Source organism: Yamadazyma tenuis, chromosome 2, assembly GCF_029203305.1.
Source record: "Yamadazyma tenuis chromosome 2, complete sequence".
Taxonomy (NCBI): Eukaryota; Fungi; Ascomycota; class Pichiomycetes; order Serinales; family Debaryomycetaceae; genus Yamadazyma; species Yamadazyma tenuis.
Genome location: NC_089462.1, coordinates 661,474 through 679,215, shown reverse-complemented (window position 1 = coordinate 679,215; position 17,742 = coordinate 661,474). Strand labels below are relative to the sequence as shown.

At 40.9% G+C, this 17,742-nt stretch overlaps 8 protein-coding genes across 8 annotated transcripts; 4 read left to right on the top strand and 4 right to left on the bottom strand. All coding sequences in view use genetic code 12, as the record gives it.

The window, feature by feature from the left end:
- Window positions 1–58: 58 nt before the first annotated feature.
- Window positions 59–1,122, bottom strand: ATP3 (atp3 gamma subunit of the F1 sector of mitochondrial F1F0 ATP synthase; the record flags this gene model as incomplete). Its single annotated transcript, XM_006689770.1, has 2 exons — window positions 59–875; window positions 1,076–1,122. 2 exons carry the CDS (start codon window positions 1,120–1,122, stop codon window positions 59–61), a joined length of 864 nt encoding a protein of 287 aa, XP_006689833.1.
- A 364-nt stretch (window positions 1,123–1,486) lies between these two features.
- Window positions 1,487–1,911, bottom strand: PSN45_001611 (uncharacterized protein; the record flags this gene model as incomplete). The annotated part of the gene is made up of 2 exons (XM_066157700.1): window positions 1,487–1,776; window positions 1,908–1,911. The coding sequence occupies 2 exons, from the start codon at window positions 1,909–1,911 to the stop codon at window positions 1,487–1,489; spliced, it is 294 nt and encodes a 97-aa protein (XP_066013797.1).
- A 183-nt stretch (window positions 1,912–2,094) lies between these two features.
- Window positions 2,095–5,013, top strand: CWH43 (the record flags this gene model as incomplete). The annotated part of the gene is made up of 1 exon (XM_006689771.2): window positions 2,095–5,013. One exon carries the CDS (start codon window positions 2,095–2,097, stop codon window positions 5,011–5,013), a length of 2,919 nt encoding a protein of 972 aa, XP_006689834.2.
- A 132-nt stretch (window positions 5,014–5,145) lies between these two features.
- On the top strand, window positions 5,146–6,166 carry PSN45_001609 (uncharacterized protein; the record flags this gene model as incomplete). The annotated part of the gene is made up of 3 exons (XM_066157699.1): window positions 5,146–5,266; window positions 5,323–5,716; window positions 5,926–6,166. 3 exons carry the CDS (start codon window positions 5,146–5,148, stop codon window positions 6,164–6,166), a joined length of 756 nt encoding a protein of 251 aa, XP_066013796.1.
- A 98-nt stretch (window positions 6,167–6,264) lies between these two features.
- PSN45_001608 (uncharacterized protein) lies at window positions 6,265–9,228 on the bottom strand (the record flags this gene model as incomplete). Its single annotated transcript, XM_066157698.1, has 1 exon — window positions 6,265–9,228. One exon carries the CDS (start codon window positions 9,226–9,228, stop codon window positions 6,265–6,267), a length of 2,964 nt encoding a protein of 987 aa, XP_066013795.1.
- Window positions 9,229–9,488: 260 nt separating this feature from the next.
- On the bottom strand, window positions 9,489–10,637 carry PSN45_001607 (uncharacterized protein; the record flags this gene model as incomplete). The annotated part of the gene is made up of 1 exon (XM_006689773.2): window positions 9,489–10,637. One exon carries the CDS (start codon window positions 10,635–10,637, stop codon window positions 9,489–9,491), a length of 1,149 nt encoding a protein of 382 aa, XP_006689836.2.
- A 140-nt stretch (window positions 10,638–10,777) lies between these two features.
- NdufS4 (ndufs4 NADH dehydrogenase Fe-S protein subunit) lies at window positions 10,778–11,254 on the top strand (the record flags this gene model as incomplete). Its single annotated transcript, XM_006689774.2, has 1 exon — window positions 10,778–11,254. The coding sequence occupies one exon, from the start codon at window positions 10,778–10,780 to the stop codon at window positions 11,252–11,254; it is 477 nt and encodes a 158-aa protein (XP_006689837.1).
- Window positions 11,255–11,763: 509 nt separating this feature from the next.
- On the top strand, window positions 11,764–17,724 carry SET1 (histone methyltransferase set1; the record flags this gene model as incomplete). The annotated part of the gene is made up of 2 exons (XM_006689775.2): window positions 11,764–14,834; window positions 15,030–17,724. 2 exons carry the CDS (start codon window positions 11,764–11,766, stop codon window positions 17,722–17,724), a joined length of 5,766 nt encoding a protein of 1,921 aa, XP_006689838.2.
- Between the last annotated feature and the right edge of the window lie 18 nt (window positions 17,725–17,742).

Below are 17,742 nucleotides of genomic sequence, written 5' to 3'. Positions count from 1 at the left end.
AATAATGTCACCCAATATAAGAAAATGTATTTATTTAAAGGAATTCGGATTTAACTTTCTAATCTAAGGAAGAAGCACCAGTAATGATATCGACCAATTCGTTGGTGATAACAGCTTGTCTGGTTCTGTTATATAAAATGGAGTAACGGTTAATCATGTCACCAGCATTCTTGGAAGCGTTATCCATAGCATTTCTTCTGGCAGAAACTTCGGCAGCGTAACCTTCAGCCAAAGCAGTCAACAACGAGTTGGACAAAGAGAATTCAGCAAAAGCCTCGGTAGTTTCTTCGTTTTCTAATTCGTACTTGGACAAACCTGGAGCCTTTTCGATGGCTTCACTGGTGAAAACACTAAAGTTAGATGGCTCAAAAGAAACAGAGTTTACAAACTTGTTGTATAAGATTTCGGTGTTTTCAAACTTACCCAACTTTGCAATTTCATCGGCAATTAAGGACACTTCGTGGAAGTTTGGAGCTTCTTTTCCAATACCGTTGAAGGCTAATCTCAATTTGTCATCGTGTGTTCTCAACAACTGAGCCTTCACCTTTTCACCAACAGCTACAACGTCGACCTTGCCACCCAACTCTTCGATTCTCTTTCTGGCGTATTTGGCGACTTGAGAGTGAATAGATCCACACAAACCTTTGTCAGAAGAACAGACAATCAACAAAGTGTTACCTTCGGTTTCTGGCTGTTCCAATTCGGCATTCTTGTAGAATTCACTGTCAGATTCGTGATAAACTCTGGAAGCTTGCATGGCTCTTTGGGCTTTGTTCAATCTGGTGGATGCAACGACTTTCATGGTGTTAGTGATTTTTTCGATATTCTTAATGGACTTGAGTCTCATTTCGATTTCACGTAAAGTGGCATAGTTTCTATAAGATTGCTGTTAGTACGTTGTGTTCAATGTAGAATTATGCAAAGTCAATTGGGACGGCAAATAGCCTATACTGAACAGATGTGTGTTTTTACTCAACATTGGCGATGTTCGGAACAGGAGGATTCAGCCGGAGTCTTCTTTGAACGATTCGCAATATCAGCCCAGGACTAGTGACTTGTGTAGTTATGTACATACCTTGCACCGTTAGGACGGGCAATTTGATTAACACCTAAACGAAACATTTTGGTTCAATTATCGAATATATTGAAGAATCGAAAAATTTCAATAGTTGTTGGTTCGGATTCAGTGCGGTGACAACAAAATTTAATTGGTTCTCGGTGTTGGTATACGCACGCTGAGTTGGTTTAGGTCGCGAAAGGTGCTGGTGGGACTTGGTGCGAAGCGCTCGCGCTGCTCTCCGCCATGTCTAGGGCGAGTTTTCTCTAATATATATTATATGCTAAAAAGGTTCGTGTTGGTGGATGTAAGTTGTAAATATACATAATAAATAGACCTTGGAATGACTTGGGTTACACGGCTCTTTTTCTGGTAATTTTTCATCTATCGGATTCGTCAATTCATAGATTTCTCTCTAACTCCCATAAATTATTGGGATGGATCGTTCTTTTGGTATCCCAAGTATCCTTGTAATGGGGTTCTCTCTATCATCTTCATGTACTTCAAAATCAAAGGCCTACAGTTTCTTTGTGCATCTTCTCCATGGTAACGCTTACACTTTCTCAACGCTTCATGGGTAACTTTGATTTCAAACACCTTAATCCATTGTTCTCTGGTCATGGAGTCCCTGGCCTTCTGGACATCAGCGAAGTTTTCGTAGTCGATATCGTCAAACGATACCAAGTCCGGTCTTTTGTGACTTTCGTAGTTACTCACACCTGAACAAGTTAGTATTGTGTTGTGTACTCGACGCACGCACCTACCGCGATTCACAAAGGAGTGGGGAAGGTACTTTAAAGTCTTTGTGTGCCCAGTGATCTTGTATCACTCCACGCTAATTCAAACATACCCATTATTATATTGTAAACCAAGCTTACAGAGTAATTAACTTGAATTTAACTGGTTGGCTAGTTTTTTTTCCTCGCACTCAGTGAGAATTTTTGTGGTAGGTGCACGGCTATTGAGGAGGAGCGTTTGCTAAGCGAGCGTCAAATCGAATATTGAAATCACATTGAATTTGCTGTTTGAGACAGATAATGGGAGCTAAAAAGTCACCTTCTGTGGAGGTAACCGCACCGCTGTCTACAAGTTCGCCTTCCGAAGGCTCCAACAGCCCCATTCGTTTCAATGCCAAATACATTGCATATGCCCATGGGATATTTGCATCTAGTGCCTTTTTTTCAGCGTTAATCGTGGGTTCTTGGTTACACTATCATAAAATCGTTAAAAACTCATCCTTCGGGTATCCAGATGAATGGTTTCCTTCGGTTTCTGCTACAATTGGTGATAGGTATCCTGAAAGATCGATCTTCCAGATTTTAATTGCAGTCACCTCGGGACCCAGATTTCTTTTACTCTTTTGCAACTATTTGTTGAACAAGAGTTCATCCACTCTTATAGCCGGGGTCATCAGGACTTTCACTTGTGGGGGCTGGGTATACATCACTTCGACAGATGATCACGACTGGCACGATATTTTCATGATCAGTTATATCCTTTTGACAATTCCATGGACCGTTGGTGTGAGTTACTATTCACCCAAAAATTCCTCAGTTCGTAAGGGAAGATCTGTCACAGCCATCACATTCTTCGCCACATTAATACCTTTGGTTTACTGGTTTATTCAGCATAAAGTCCATGTTAGACCTGGTGCATACTCCATCTACGCCTATTTTGAGTGGCTGCTAATCATCTTGGACATTGGTTTCGACACATGGTCTGTCCTTGATTTCAACCAATTGACCTTCACCATTTCGGATTCATCCTTGTCCTATACCATAGGGACATCCAAACTGAAGGTAAAATTAAGCACCGAAGTGGAACCCGATGATGATTTCTCATTTGTTGAATTCTGTGTCCATACCATCAATTCATTTGTGGTCTGGACGAATATCACTGCCTTGTTCTTATGTGTATGGTACTTTCCGTTGTGGGATTTAGGGATTTCTGGATATGAGGCTTGCATCATTGTCATATTCTTGGCTCCATCATTTATGTTCATACCTCCTGCGAAAAGGTTTGTACAAAGATTTCCCTTGGTAACGAGGTCTTTGGGGGTTTTGTTTGGCATTGGTGCTTACAAGTGTATCAAGCCCAAAGATAAATTGATGTCTATTGCCATTGGAACATTCTTTTCGGTTTTATCTTTTGTTGGAGAAATTACAGCTTTGTCTACTTTACCAAAAAAATTCAATACTTATATCATTGGGTTTGTGGTTGGATTGTTGGTGAGCTCTGTCTTGAAATACATGTACTACACGAACAACCCCATCTGGCCTTCTATGAACGAAGCTAATGGTGGTAAAAATGAAATTGGAATTTTTGTTGGAATGGCTGCAAGTTTACTTACCCCAGGGTACAAACGAGAAGAACTTGCATCTACCAAACCAATTACCTATAAAGGAGGATCTATACTTTTGTCGGCTATTGGAATTGGGGGATTGGTATTCTCGTTATTAGCTTACTTGACGGATACTTCTGTACTTGTGTTTTGGAATTGGAGCGGTTTCCCCATTACAGGACCTACTCCTATTACGGGCGCATTGTTCAACATCTTGGCCATCTCTTTGGGTGTTTTATTTTCCATTGAAGCTCATCCGTATTGGACAGGAAGCTTCTTCTACAATCTTTTAATTGGTGGTGTCAGCTGTGGTGTGTTATACTTTTTCGAAGACTGGTATGGTTTTGCAGGTGCAACTGTCTTCTCTTTCTATTTGGTCTCCATCACACCAATTGTGTTCCAAGGAACTCTTGGTTATAACGCCGGTCTGGTGTACACTTTGGGATTGTTTTTCTGCGTGGCATTCTGCTTAGCAAGTGTTTGGATCGTCGCATATGCTTTTGTTCCGGTTGGAAAGGTATTAAGAGAAAGAACTGATATCGTTTTGTTTGGGTCTTACGTATGCGTTCTTGCCGGGGTATTGAACTACAACTTGAGAATGAGAGCATCTAACATTACCAAACTCAATTATGTTAGTAAATCTATTTTTTACAAGGCATTTACGGTCCTTTCTGTTTTATTGGCCTTGGGTATTTCAGTCACTTTCCAAAGATACCCACCTCCACCATCATCAATCAAACCATACAATTCTGGACTGAAATCTTTCACTGCTGGTATCTGGTGTATCCACTTTGGCTTGGACAACGATATGTGGTCAAGTCATGACAGAATGAGAGATTTAATTAAAGATGCTGAGTTGGATATCGTTGGGTTATTGGAATCGGATTCCGAGAGATTAATTGGTGGAAACAGAGATTTTACACAAAAAATTGCCGAAGATTTGGGAATGTACGTGGACTATGGTCCAGGGCCTCATAAACACACCTGGGGTGCTGCCTTATTATCGAAGTTTCCTATTATTAGCTCCAAGCATCATTTATTACCTTCCCCCGTCGGTGAATTGGCCCCAGCTATCGAAGCTACGTTGGACATTTATGGTGAATTGGTCGATGTTGTTGTCTTCCATTCGGGACAAGAAGAAGATGTTGAAGATAGAAGATTACAAAGTTTAGGAGTGGCTGAAATCATGGCTAACTCTACCAGACCATTGGTTTTATTGAGTTACTTGGTGACAGAACCTTTGAAAGGAAACTATTTCACTTATGCTAGTGAGAAGTCCAGAATGCATGATATTGACAGTACTGATTGGGACAGATGGTGTGAATATATCATGTTCAGAGACTTGAAGAAGGTTGCTTATGCCAGAATATCTCGTTCTACCATCACTGACACCGAGTTACAAGTCGCAAAGTTCAGGTTGTTGAGCGAACAAGAGAAAGAAGAAATGGACGAGGATTTCTTATACGGAAACCATTTCATTGATGAAAGGAAAGTGCCTAATGATTTGAAGATGCCCTCCCAATTTAAAGGTAGAGGAATTAGAGGTCACAAGTATCATGTCTTCAGAAAACCAAGATACTTTGCTTTAAATAAAGATCAGGTTAAGCAACAATAAGGTCTTATTCATAGGTTTTTACGTACGGAAATATAAAAAAAGTTATTTGTTTTAATGTTTTGGCAGCCAACTGCAAATTGCGAATTTCACAGAAATGTGTTTTGATCCAAGATTGTTTATGTGAGAAGCAGGATGCCAAATTTTGTAAAATTGGGAGATTCAGTCAATGTTCCTCAAGATAGAAACCAGAACTTCAGCGATGAAGAAGGGGTATCCAAGAAAACACTAGCTGAGCAAATCCGGGAAAGTAAAGGTACGTTGAATCCAGTTATGCCGTATGTTCAGCGTGAGACTAACGCAGATATCTAGAATTGAAAGAAATCGAATACAGAAAGCAATTGGAAGCTAGAAATTCGTCATACAAGCTAGATGAGAAGTCTCTTGAGTATTATAATGAACTAAGAGAAAAGGAAAGAAGGGAAGAAAGAATACGAAAGGAAACAGAAAAAGAAGAGCTAGCCAAGTTTCAACTCAAAAAGAAAATAGTAGGCGAAAAATACAGTAAAAATTCTGAAACCACCAGAATCAGCAAGAAGGATACACATAATATACTCAAGAAGAAGACCAAGATTTTACAAGGTGTCGAACTCAAAGAAGTTAGAGAGTTTGTCTCCGCTAAAGACAATTATCACCCAGAAAATACCATAGAGATGCTACATACGTCTCCTAAAACCTATGATAAAATCAACACGAATAGTGGAAAGTCAACACAAACTTCAAAATCAATTATTGAAGGGTATTCAAGTGATTCTGAGTGAACTCTTCAAGTCCATCTAACTTTGATACTATCATGAGTCGTGTACGCACAAGTTTGTTGCTCGCGGTGAGAACTTTTCAAGAGGAAATGAAAAATCTGGTGCAATAAAAAGCTGTGTCATCAAGAATGATTGGTTCGTTAATCAGTAGCACTAGCAGGTTGGTGTTTCAGAGAAATCCCATATCAACCATCTTGATTCAAACAAGAAATAAGATGAAAACCCACAAGGCAGCTGCCAAAAGATTCATTAAAACTGGTAATGGATTCAAGAGAAAGCAAGCTGGTAGAAACCACGGAAATGGTAGATTCAGTTCTAACACCTTGAGCCATTTAGACTCGTTTGTCCCAGTTACAAACAAAGGTGGTCATTTGAAGAAGTTGAAGCAATACCTCTGAAAATCCCTGATCATATCCCATTTGTACTATAGAAACGACATTTGTAAATAGCCAAGTCAATACAAGATATAAAAGAATGCAGATATTAAATTCACCTTCTAATTATGTTCTATAGACTCCCACTTACTATCCAATTTCTTAAACTCGGAGGTGGGGAAATAGTGGTAATTGGTTTTCATGGAGATTGCAATTGGAATATTGTCAAAAGAAACCAATCTAATTTTCACGTAGGTTTGATCAGGAATACCCTTGATTACATTAATGAAAGACACCATGTCTTTTGTCTCTTTATCATTGACATGGGTAATGAAACTGATAGGTGCTAAGTCGTACTGTTGAGCAGGTGCTCCACTACCTCTACTGGTGATATAGACCTCTGAAGGAATCCTTTCCATCTGTTGACGAACACCATGATGTGGGGCTTGAATTGAAGCACCACACCAAAATAGCACATGAGTAGTGTTCAAAGCGTCAGTGTCAACGGTAGGAACAACCAACTCAATCTCTTTCTTCTGTCTGACAACTTTAAACTTGATATTATCAGATTCGTACATAATGTTGAGGTCTCTCATTTCCTTTACAAGCTTATCGTTGATGGAAAGAAGTACATCACCAGTCTTCAAAGGAATAGGTGCTTGATCCAAAGGTGAGGCAACGATCCTATCAACGACTAAGAAGGAAATTTCATCTTCACAGGCTTCTTCAAACTTGGTGATCCACTCCTGAGAAATACCTCTGGTTCTTCCTTGGAAAACGGTGGCAGAAGTAAACTCAGCATCAATTATATTCAAGTGCTTTGGAATCTCATTTTTCTGGAGCAATTCAATTACTTCCAACACATCGGTAACATCCAAACCCATTCTATACGTTTTGTCAGCATCGACTTCCCTATTGGTTTCACCAAGATACGTCAACCAAAATGCTCGAACTGTACCATCATCATCACACAAAATACCAGTGTAGCATTCTTGTGACAACTTACTATCAAGTAAAATACACTGCAAGTTGGTACCTCTGTAACGAGGTGAATATACGGCAGCAGGAATGTTTAATGACGAAACTCCACTGACTTTTACATCTTCAGTGACGAGCCTCATGTTGTAGTTGTATCCCACAAACAACGAGGTTTCACCTCTCTTTAAAGGCTTAGAGCCAAACTTTGGGGTTCTGACATCAGCAGTAATGAGAGATGGGTCATATTTGACAATAGCATAGTTTTGATGGGGATGCAAGAAAACCACCTTACCCGGCACATCAATAGACTCAGCAAAGATAATCAACACATCACATAAGTCATGAGGGATGTTTCTTCTTGAAACCAACACATATCCATTTGCGGCATCTACAATAACCCCATGACCAATCAATTTCTTGTAAGGATGAGAATCCAATGAAATTGGACAATATGCACTGATTTGGACGAAGGACCGGACCATCTTAGAACATTCCGATCTGGACTCATCGATAAACGGAATATCGATGAACTTAGCATATTTTGGAGTGGGTTGAGTTGGTGGGATAGGATTTTCCTGAATAGTTTTGTAATCCCAGAGACCCGTCTCATCATTTCTTTGAGCGAGTCTGAACGTTGAGCACCAATGCCTATCGATATAAACCACTCTGAATAACTCCGAGTGCATGTCTGAAACATGTCTGTAAGTAATGACAACTTTATCCAAATCTGGAATCAGCTTCATGACCTCGACAAAGGTATCCAAATCCGGGGTTGGCTTATCATCAACAGATTCCAATAACCAACCATTCTTTTCGAATGGGGACAATTCAAACGAACCGGAAGCATTGTTGATGTAGACACCTCTCACAGGCATACAGTAGCATCTTGCAATTTGGTAAGAAAGGGTATTGAACGAGGCTCCAGCGACTTCCACATACCTATCTGGGGTAATTGCATGTAAATCACCAATTTTGATGGTTTGAGTTAATTCGGTACCACCTCTTTGGATGACAAACGTCAAGTCCTTACCCACACTTTCGTCAAGAATTTCGTCCACCTTAATGAAAGTGCAGATAGGTTCATCATTAATAGAGATTAAAGTATCACCTTCCTTAATGAGACCATCTGCAGGCCCTTCTGGTAATATTAACTCAGCAACAAGCATTCCAATTTTTTCAGGGAAAAGCTCTCTTTGTTTGGCTTCAACCTCTGGCGTTAATCCCAAACGACGACATTCATCATAAGGCTTCAATTGCCATTCGACTTGAATATCTCCCCTGGTGATTGGAAGTTGTTGTTGGATGCACTTCAATGCTCTCAAGGGTCTGAAAACAGGTAAAAAAAAATCGGTCGAAGCTTGAGATGACCCACCTGCTTGTAAGGCAATAGAATACCCATCTTCGTTGATAACAGGACTTCCCGAGGAACCACCAGTTGCACTAGCAGCAGCCTGAATATATTCGGTATTAAAGTCATTATAGGTCAACGAACCATAGTCAGGGGCATTTCTGTCCAGCCTGGAGATAAAACCAGATAAAATCGACAACTTTTCTCCCGCATCATTACCGACCACTCTGATTTCGGTCCCTACAGTTCCCAAGTCGGGTCTTAACTCCAACTGGGATAGTTCCATATGTTTAATGTCAGAAGGGTCGAATTGCAAAAATCCAAAGTCATGGATTGGGTCTCTGTAAATTGGCTTAACCACTGCTTCTTCATGGTTATCAAACACAGCATAACCCCAAAAAGGGCCAGGTCCTACGACATGTCTATTGGTTAAGATCAAACCTCTCTGGTTATCCACCACAAAACCCGTAGCTTCACTAACAATGGCTGTTTCGGTATCGAAATTGGCCACATGACTGAACTGGATGGAAACAACTGATTTAACCACCTTGGTTATAGTCGACTGCCACACCGTGGTATTATTTGTTTCGTTTTCGAATACTACTGGGATTTGGGAGTCGGTATCGGAATAGTACGACTGTGTGTCTTCTTCCATGTCGGACTTTATTTGTCCATTGAAACGTTTTGGATCAGTTTCGGATGGTATGCCCGTGGAGATTTCAGATCTTCTTCTCTTTGTTGAAAGGCTTGGATTTGTCATTCTTGTCTGGGAATCGATGGATGATTAGTGATGTGAAAAATATGCAAAGTGACGGGGAAAAACAAGGTCTAGGGAACGAGCGTCAAATGGATCTTATGGACGTATAAAATACGAGGAAATATGTAATACGAGCCGCTCTAGTGCTGATATACCCTATAAAATTAATTTGTATACTGGCAACTGTGAAAAAAAAGGTCTTAAAATGTTGATGTGAAGATGCGATTCACGAAAAAAAGGCTGCGGTGCACGAAAGAGCTGACCTACTCAATTTGCAGCAATACATTAGATGACCAGGTATTGTAGTATGATTGTTGTGAGTCGGATAGAATGTTGGAATGGGAATTGTTCATCATACCTAGTCTATCGTATGTTTCAGCGCCTATTCCAAGCCTATAGTCGTTTTCCTTCTTCTCAGCCTGCAGACTTTGAACCCCAAACATAAAGGTATTTTCAATTTCGATGATCCAGGGCTGATTCTTGACCCCTTCGTTGATCAAGGTGTTCCAGTAGATCAAGTTGGGTTTTTTGAGTTTACTTCTCTGTCGTATGAATTGTGTAACCAACGTCTCTCCGTAGTCTGGCTTATCTTTGATGATTCTATGGTTTATACGAAGCGAAGCAGCGTAGATCAATCCACACGCGAGGTACCAGTCACTTTTCTTTACAAATTTGTGCCTCTGGTTGATGAACTCCTGGATGATACTGACGGTGACAGAAGCTGGCATGTAGAAGGTGTTACAAAGTTGAATAAGTTGCACGATAGACACCGAATCTTCTGTCACTTTGAACGGTTTTACCGCTTTCGAGTTCGGCGTAAGAAAAGGACTCGCTATAGATCTAACAATGCTTGGACTTTGTTCCGCCGACGGCGTTTCGTTTGCAATGGCCCTTAACTTTTTAAGTGGAGACGATCTGGTGGGTGTAGAAGTTTCGTGAAGAGAACCTCGTTTACGCCCACGAGGGACCGACTGGGACGGTGAGAGCTTCACCGGACTCCCGTTTAGCTGCACTGATGTGTATCCCATAGCAGAGGATGTTTCTTGAAAAGGAGACTGAGGAATAGGCAAATTGGCTAAAGGCGATGAATGTGGTGATTGCTTTGTGGGAGTTGATAAAGCCGACTTGACCGAATCCAAATACAAACGAAAGTCTTCTAATGTAGTGAGACACTTTTTTGGGGGGATGGGGATCCGTTTAAAGTCTGGAGACGGTAGATTGAATGTGCTCAGGTATTTTTCGACTGACAAGAAGGCACAGATATGGTACCTAGCACTTTCGTAGGACTTAGGTAGACGTTTGTGAAGAGTCTGGCCGTAGAGGCGCTCACAGTAGGAGAGCACTTGGGCCGGGATTGGATCCAGGATACCAAGTGCCACATTCTTAATGGCAGTTTTAACATGGAGACTCATATGTAAAGAGCTTGGTGAAGCGCGTTCTTTGATTGTAGGACGGGTGGGATGGTGTGCACACGCCGGTTTGTGCTCGCTCGGTTTGAACCAACCAGAAAGTGAGAAAAACACATTTGGTAATTCACAGGTTTTTCTGGATAATGATTTCGTTCAGAACTTTAGTCAACAGCTCCAGCCGGTCCGTCGGAGTGCGTCTGTTCATGGTGTCAGCACCCGTCAGAAAACTCACTCCAGATCTCTATAATCCTCAAGTTCCTAAAGAGGTGGTGTCGGGTGCTCCAGACTCCGTCACCAGCAGAGTAGTAAGAATCTATAAACCTGCCAAGGCTGCCACCCAGTCCAGTAATAACGATGGTAGATCTTGGAGAATAGACTGGGATATTGTCGGCAAAAGCAACCGGTGGGAAAACGATTTGATGGGGTACCAAGGTACTGCCGATGTAATGAATGCCACCAGTCTCAGATTTGACAATAAGGAGGCTGCCATCAGGTTTGCTGACGGTCAGGGTTGGGACTATTATATCTATGAACCCAAGGAAAGAAAGTTCAGAAAGAAGGACTACTCTGCCAATTTCTACCATTCTGCAGGCCCATTAAAGCATATCAGAACCAAATAAACTCATCCTCCCCACCAAACCCACCAGTCGAAGAACACTGCATCTTGATATTCATATAAATCTGTTCTGCCATCGCCCCGGTTGTGTATATTAATAAACAGAATAGAAGCCAACTAGAATCCCCAAGTAAACATTTTAATCCATAGCACAGCCGCCAATAACCACTTAAGCCAAGTGAGGTAATCTTTGAGGCTAATTTCACATCACGGTACGGGCCTCGTCAGAAAATGCATCTCTTCGCCCATTTTTTCAGATCTTCTTGCAATGTTTCTCATCTCATTCGAAATTCCTGTACGCACTTTCAAGTGAGGAGCGTTGATTTTGAATATTTAGATTCCATATCCACAAGGTTTTTTTAACAGTTACTTTGATATCGGTAAAACATTCCACCCTGCACCGACCATAAAGGGTGTCTTCTCATTGTTTTCATTACACAACCCCCTTTTGACGCGTGATTGGGCTTTACTTAACCACCTGTCTCTACCTGGTCTTTATGCTATATTCTGGCCATGTCCTACAACAATTATAATTATGGTTACGGCCATCGACACAAGCCCCAAGAGAATGGAAACGGCTACGGAGCTCATCCCAACAGCATAAAAAAGTCATACGGTCTGAGTTATCATCCGGAAAATAAACCTTCCTCCGGTAACGGAAGAGCCTTTACGTGGTCTCCATTTCCTCAATCTCCTCAAACCAATAGCATTGCATCCAGAGCTACTTCAGCATCTCACAGCCCGCGGACGGTGGCACATGAACGGCTACCCATTGCCAAATCGTTGAACGTGGCAAAAAATGAGTTGCTGGGAACTGATGTTGATACTGGAATAAACTCACACGATGAAAAGTTTCCTACACTAATGATACACAGTAACTATTTGGGTAAGCTTGAGTTTTCGACACCAGTGGATAGCTCCAAGACTTTCAAAGTGGTATACGACCCTGAATTGGATAAGACGCTTTCAAAAGCAGAGAAAAAACTGAAGCATGCCAAATTGAAGTTCCGTGATCTCAAGACCGTCAAGTCATTTGACCCAAGATTGACTTTTCAAGGAGGATTGGATTCATACTTGAACAAACCAAATAAGAGATCCAAAAAGTTTCCTTTCAAACAACTTCCCCAAACAAAATTTGTCTATAATAAAGATTCGTTAGGACCGGCTCCTTTGACGGAAATTGTTATTTGGGAGTTACCTACCACTGTCAGCGAAATCTACATGTCCAATTACTTCAAAACCTATGGGAATGCCATCAAGGACCTTAAGTTCATTAATGACTCGGTGAACGGTGTACCGCTTGGAATTGCAACTTTTGAGTTTCAAGGAAAATTGGAGAAATCGGCTAGATTGGCTGACAAAGTGATAAAAGATTCGAAAGAAAGCGGAATTAAGATGGACGGTGTGCAAGTGAAAGTCGGCTTAAACGACCATGATAGCAACTTCTTGAATGGTAAGATAAGAGCAGCTGAAGCCAAATTGAAGGCCTCTTTGTTTAAGTTGCAAGAGGAGAAGAAGAAGAGAGCTAAGCTTTTTGAGGAAGAACAGAAGAGACAGAAGTCAGAAGAACAAAAGAGACAGAAGTTGGAACAACAGAAGGCTCATCTGCCCAACAAATTGTTCCAAGTCACAACTCAGAAAGAGCCTTCAACCAAGCCTAAAAAACAGAAGTCCAACATCACTATTACGTCTATTGTTCACAAAAATAAAGTGGTATCAGGGGTGTTTTTACCTACTGATTTGAATCGGTATATTAAAGATAGGCCCTTCATATTCATACGTGATAAGTACATCCCCACGAAGAGAATCGCTTCTCTGGACATCAAAAGAGTATTAAATAAGTACAGTTGGACCAGAGTGTTAAGTGAAAGAGAAGGTTTCTTTATTGTTTTTAACTCACTAAAGGAATGTGAGAGGTGTTTCTACAAAGAGGACGGCGTGAAGTTCTATGAATACTCGATGATTATGGAAATGTGTATCCCCGAAGGATTCTACAGTGACAGTAACAATGAAATCGGAAGGGCTACGGATGTTGTCAATGAAGCCGCTAATATGTTAATCAAAGACTTTGAAACGTACTTGACAAAAGATATCAGAGAAAGAATCATAGCTCCTGTGATTCTCGACTTGTTATCAGATGATAAATATCCAACCATAATGGCCGAATTGAAGGCTCAAGAAGCTGCTCAAAAGAAGGAGAATTCCGCCCCACTATTCTCATCAAACTTACTCAGACAGGAGGCCATGTCGCTCTTGGCTTCTAAGAGAACACAGGTCCTACCTCTACCAAGCTTTAGAAAGAAACCTCCCACTACCAAAGCTCAACCGAAAAAGAGAGCCCTTATTCCCATGCTGCATGCACTCAACTACGACGTTGATTCGGACGAGTCGGAAGATGAGTCGAGTAGGTCAATGACTCCGGTTCCTGGACTAAAGAGACAGCACAGCTCCGCTATAAGCGTGACTACAGAAGCCCAGGACGAGAAAGACGACGTCAAACACAAGAAAATAAAGAGAACTTTTCTCTACCAGTCTTCTGAAGATGACATGGAAGTTGACGGAGACGAAACAGAGGCGAAGGCAAAGGCACAAGAATCATCTGAAGAAACTAAAGATGATGTGGACTACTCTCAATTGGACGAAGTTTATCAGCCAACGTTCGATTTCCCTCGTCCCGTGTATGAAACCCGCTATCCATTGCCTAAAGACGAATTTGATATTGAAAAATTGAAAGATATGGTCAAGGATGAAGAAGATTATGAATTGCTTAAAGAGGTTTTACTGGAACAAGAGCCAAATAAAGATATCAAGAACATCCAATACTGGGCCTGGAAGATGAGAGAGGAAGTTAGGAATATTCCAGATATTGTTCAAGATGATGAAGAGTTAATTCTTCCCTTGGACTCCCGTTTGGAATCCACTACCGGATCTTTCAAGAGTGATGGATATAAGAAAATCAGCGACCAGGATAAGATTGAATACTTGCCTCATCGTCGTAAAGTTGATAAACCGTTGAAGACAATCCAGAATGATGATGATGACATGGAGAAGTCCAACCAACAGAGCTCCAACATCCACAGTTCCAGAGTCAACAGAGCTAACAACAGAAGGTTCGCTGCCGATATTAGTGCTCAGAAACAGGCCATAGGAAGTGAAACAGATATTTTGAGTCTAAACACATTGGCCAAGCGGAAAAAGCCCGTCTCTTTTGCAAGATCGGCCATCCACAACTGGGGATTGTACGCTTTGGAACCAATTGCAGCCAAAGAAATGATTATTGAATACGTGGGTGAAAGTATCAGACAACAAGTTGCAGAGCATCGCGAAAGATCCTATTTGAAAACCGGAATTGGCTCTTCTTACTTATTCAGGATTGATGAAAACACAGTGATTGATGCCACAAAGAAAGGAGGTATTGCCAGATTTATCAACCATTGTTGTAGTCCCAGTTGTACTGCCAAAATCATCAAAGTCGATGGTAAAAAGAGAATTGTCATCTATGCATTGAGAGACATTGAGGCCAATGAGGAATTGACATACGATTATAAGTTCGAGAGGGAAACAAATGATAGCGAGAGAATTAGGTGTCTCTGTGGGGCCCCTGGTTGTAAAGGCTACTTAAACTAGCCCTGTATAATTATAATTATAGTAATAATATAGTATAGAACTCATTCTGTCAAGACGCGACCGCATTTTTCATACTGGTTAGCGATGTCAAGAGTGTGGAATATATTAAAAAAACAGCCGTACGCCCGACTACGTTACTCATTCGACCACAGAGCCAGCTCTTTCACATGGAAATACCGAGAATATAGCGCTGGGTCTGTTGAGTATGCTGATCCCGTTCCTCAGTTCGATTCCAAATCGTTTGATTGGGACAGAGGTGGAAACACCAAACTGAACAGTTTGACTCCATTGTACTCACTTTCAAAAAAGTATATTGAGGCCAATCCCGGTGCTGTCTGCTTGATACAAGTCGGAAGTTTCTACGAATTGTATTTTGAACAAGCGGAGACTTATGGATCCAAACTAGGCTTGAAGGTAGCCACAAGAAAAACGTCAAATCATAATGTTCCTATGGCAGGATTCCCGGTGATCCAGCTTCAAAAGTACGTGAAAATCCTTGTACAAGACTTGCAAGTTAATGTGGCCATTATAGACCAATTTCCTGGAGAAGAGACGATAGGAGATAAAATGATACATAGGAAAGTATCTAGAATCGTCACACCCGGAACCTTGGTAGACGAAACCTTCATGAATTACAACGAAAACAACTATCTTTTGGCGATTTCTTTCCCAACTGGGTGCAACAAACAGCCCCACGATCCCGACATGCCAGTGGGGATATCGTGGATAGACTTGTCAGTAGGTGACTTTTACGTTCAACAGACCTCACTTTCGGAGTTGATCTCAGACATCTCAAGAGTCAATCCCAGTGAAATCATAATATCTAAAGAATTCATTAATGAAGACCTACCCGCTTGGTACTCAGGATTGCACGACTTAAGAAAGTATTTTATACGGTATCACAAAACTGCTTATAATGATCTTAAGCTCCTGTTTAAATCGAACTTGAATGGCATAAGAAAACTTATTGAGACATTCTCGGTTAGGGAGGAGGCAGCCATGAATATGGTTCTTTCGTATATAAATGTGAACTTGCCCGAAAGAAACCCTTCTTTGGACTTGCCTATGAAATACTGGAACGAGAAGTATTTACAAATGGACTCTAGAACCAGAGATGCTTTGGAGTTGATTGAACGTAATAGTGGGACCAGTGGTAAATCTTTGACTGTGGGATCATTACTAAACACCATCAAGAAAACTGTCACACCCTCTGGGACCAGGCTATTAACCGAATGGATTAAGTCTCCCATACTAGATATCGATGAAATCAAGCATAGACAAGAGTTTGTCAAGTTTTTCCTCAACAATCAGTATCAAGCCACGATCATCGAGAAGCTATTGAACTCCATTGATGATTTTGTTCGGAGTGCTCAGAGATTGACTTTGGGAACAGGTGATACAATCGGCAACTTAAAGTCTATATCTCTGGGGTTGCAAACTTCGGATGAGTTGAAACAGTTTTTGACGTCTAATCGTCCAAGTGAATTCGAAGATTTGATCGACAATTTCCTTATGGAGTTCAAAGTTCCCTCTGAGATAGCAACCGAGATCAATGATACGTTTGAAGTAGTCCTGTTGCCTGGAGTAGAGGGAGTGTTGGAAGAAGATACAATCACTGAACTAGAGTCAAACACTTCAAGAAGCCAAGACATGGTCCAATTCATGGTGAAAAAGGACCACAATGATGAATTGAAAGAGTTGCACGAGAGTCTAGCAATAATGAAAGATAAAGAAAGCATTCTCTTTGCCTCTATCAGGGACAAGTTCCTTGAAATAGATGACAAACTAACGGTTCAGATAAAACAGCAACATGCCAAATTCTACGATGTGATATACGTGAATGGCAAGTCCAAACTGATTGATTTAATCAACAAGGAGTTTCAGGAACACATCAGGGACAAGAGGAAAAACATGGTCCTATTCAAGTCAAATGACTGGAAGTTTCTCCAATTTGAGATCAGCCAACAGTTGGAAAAGATCCAAGAATTAGAAAATCAAATCATCAACAACTTGAAGGAGAAGACCGTTCAAAAGGTGGTAGAGATTAGAAGATTAAGCAAACTTCTTGACTTTCTTGATGTAACTTTATCCTTCTCCAAATTGTCCCATGAGTTCAACTTATGCTGTCCACAGTTTATTCAAGGCAACCAGCTTGTAATAGAAGAAGGAAGGCACATTGTAGTTGAGTCAAGTTTGAAAAATATCGGATCAAACTTCACAAGCAATAATACCAAGTTGAATAGGAATCTGAAACAATGGATCATCACAGGCCCTAACATGGGAGGAAAGAGTACATTCTTGAGACAAAACGCTATCATTGTGGTTCTTGCTCAAATCGGGTGTTTCGTGCCTGCTTCAAAATGCCAAATGGATACGGTTGATAAATTGTTCACCAGAATAGGAGCATCAGATGATTTGTTTAATGATCTCAGTACTTTTATGGTGGAGATGGTGGAAGTAAGCAACATTTTGAAGAATGCCACCAAAAAGTCACTAGCTATTGTGGATGAGGTGGGAAGGGGCACAAGCGGTAGAGAAGGATTAGCAATTGCTTATGCCACATTAGTGAGTTTGATTAAAGTTAACAAATGCAGAACTCTTTTTGCAACTCATTTTGGCAATGAAATTAAGCAACTACTTGATAGTGACTCAACTACAAAGCAAAGCATTGGTTTCTTCAAGACTGGAGTTGTTACGGAAAAGCAAGGGGACCAAATCCACTTGACCATCAATCATAAGCTAGAAGAGGGAATCAGTGAAAGAAGTTACGCTATAGAAGTAGCACAATTAGCAGGATTCCCCAAGTATAGCTTGAAAATTGCTAATAAAGCATACAAGGCTCTCTAGATGAAGATGCAATTAACA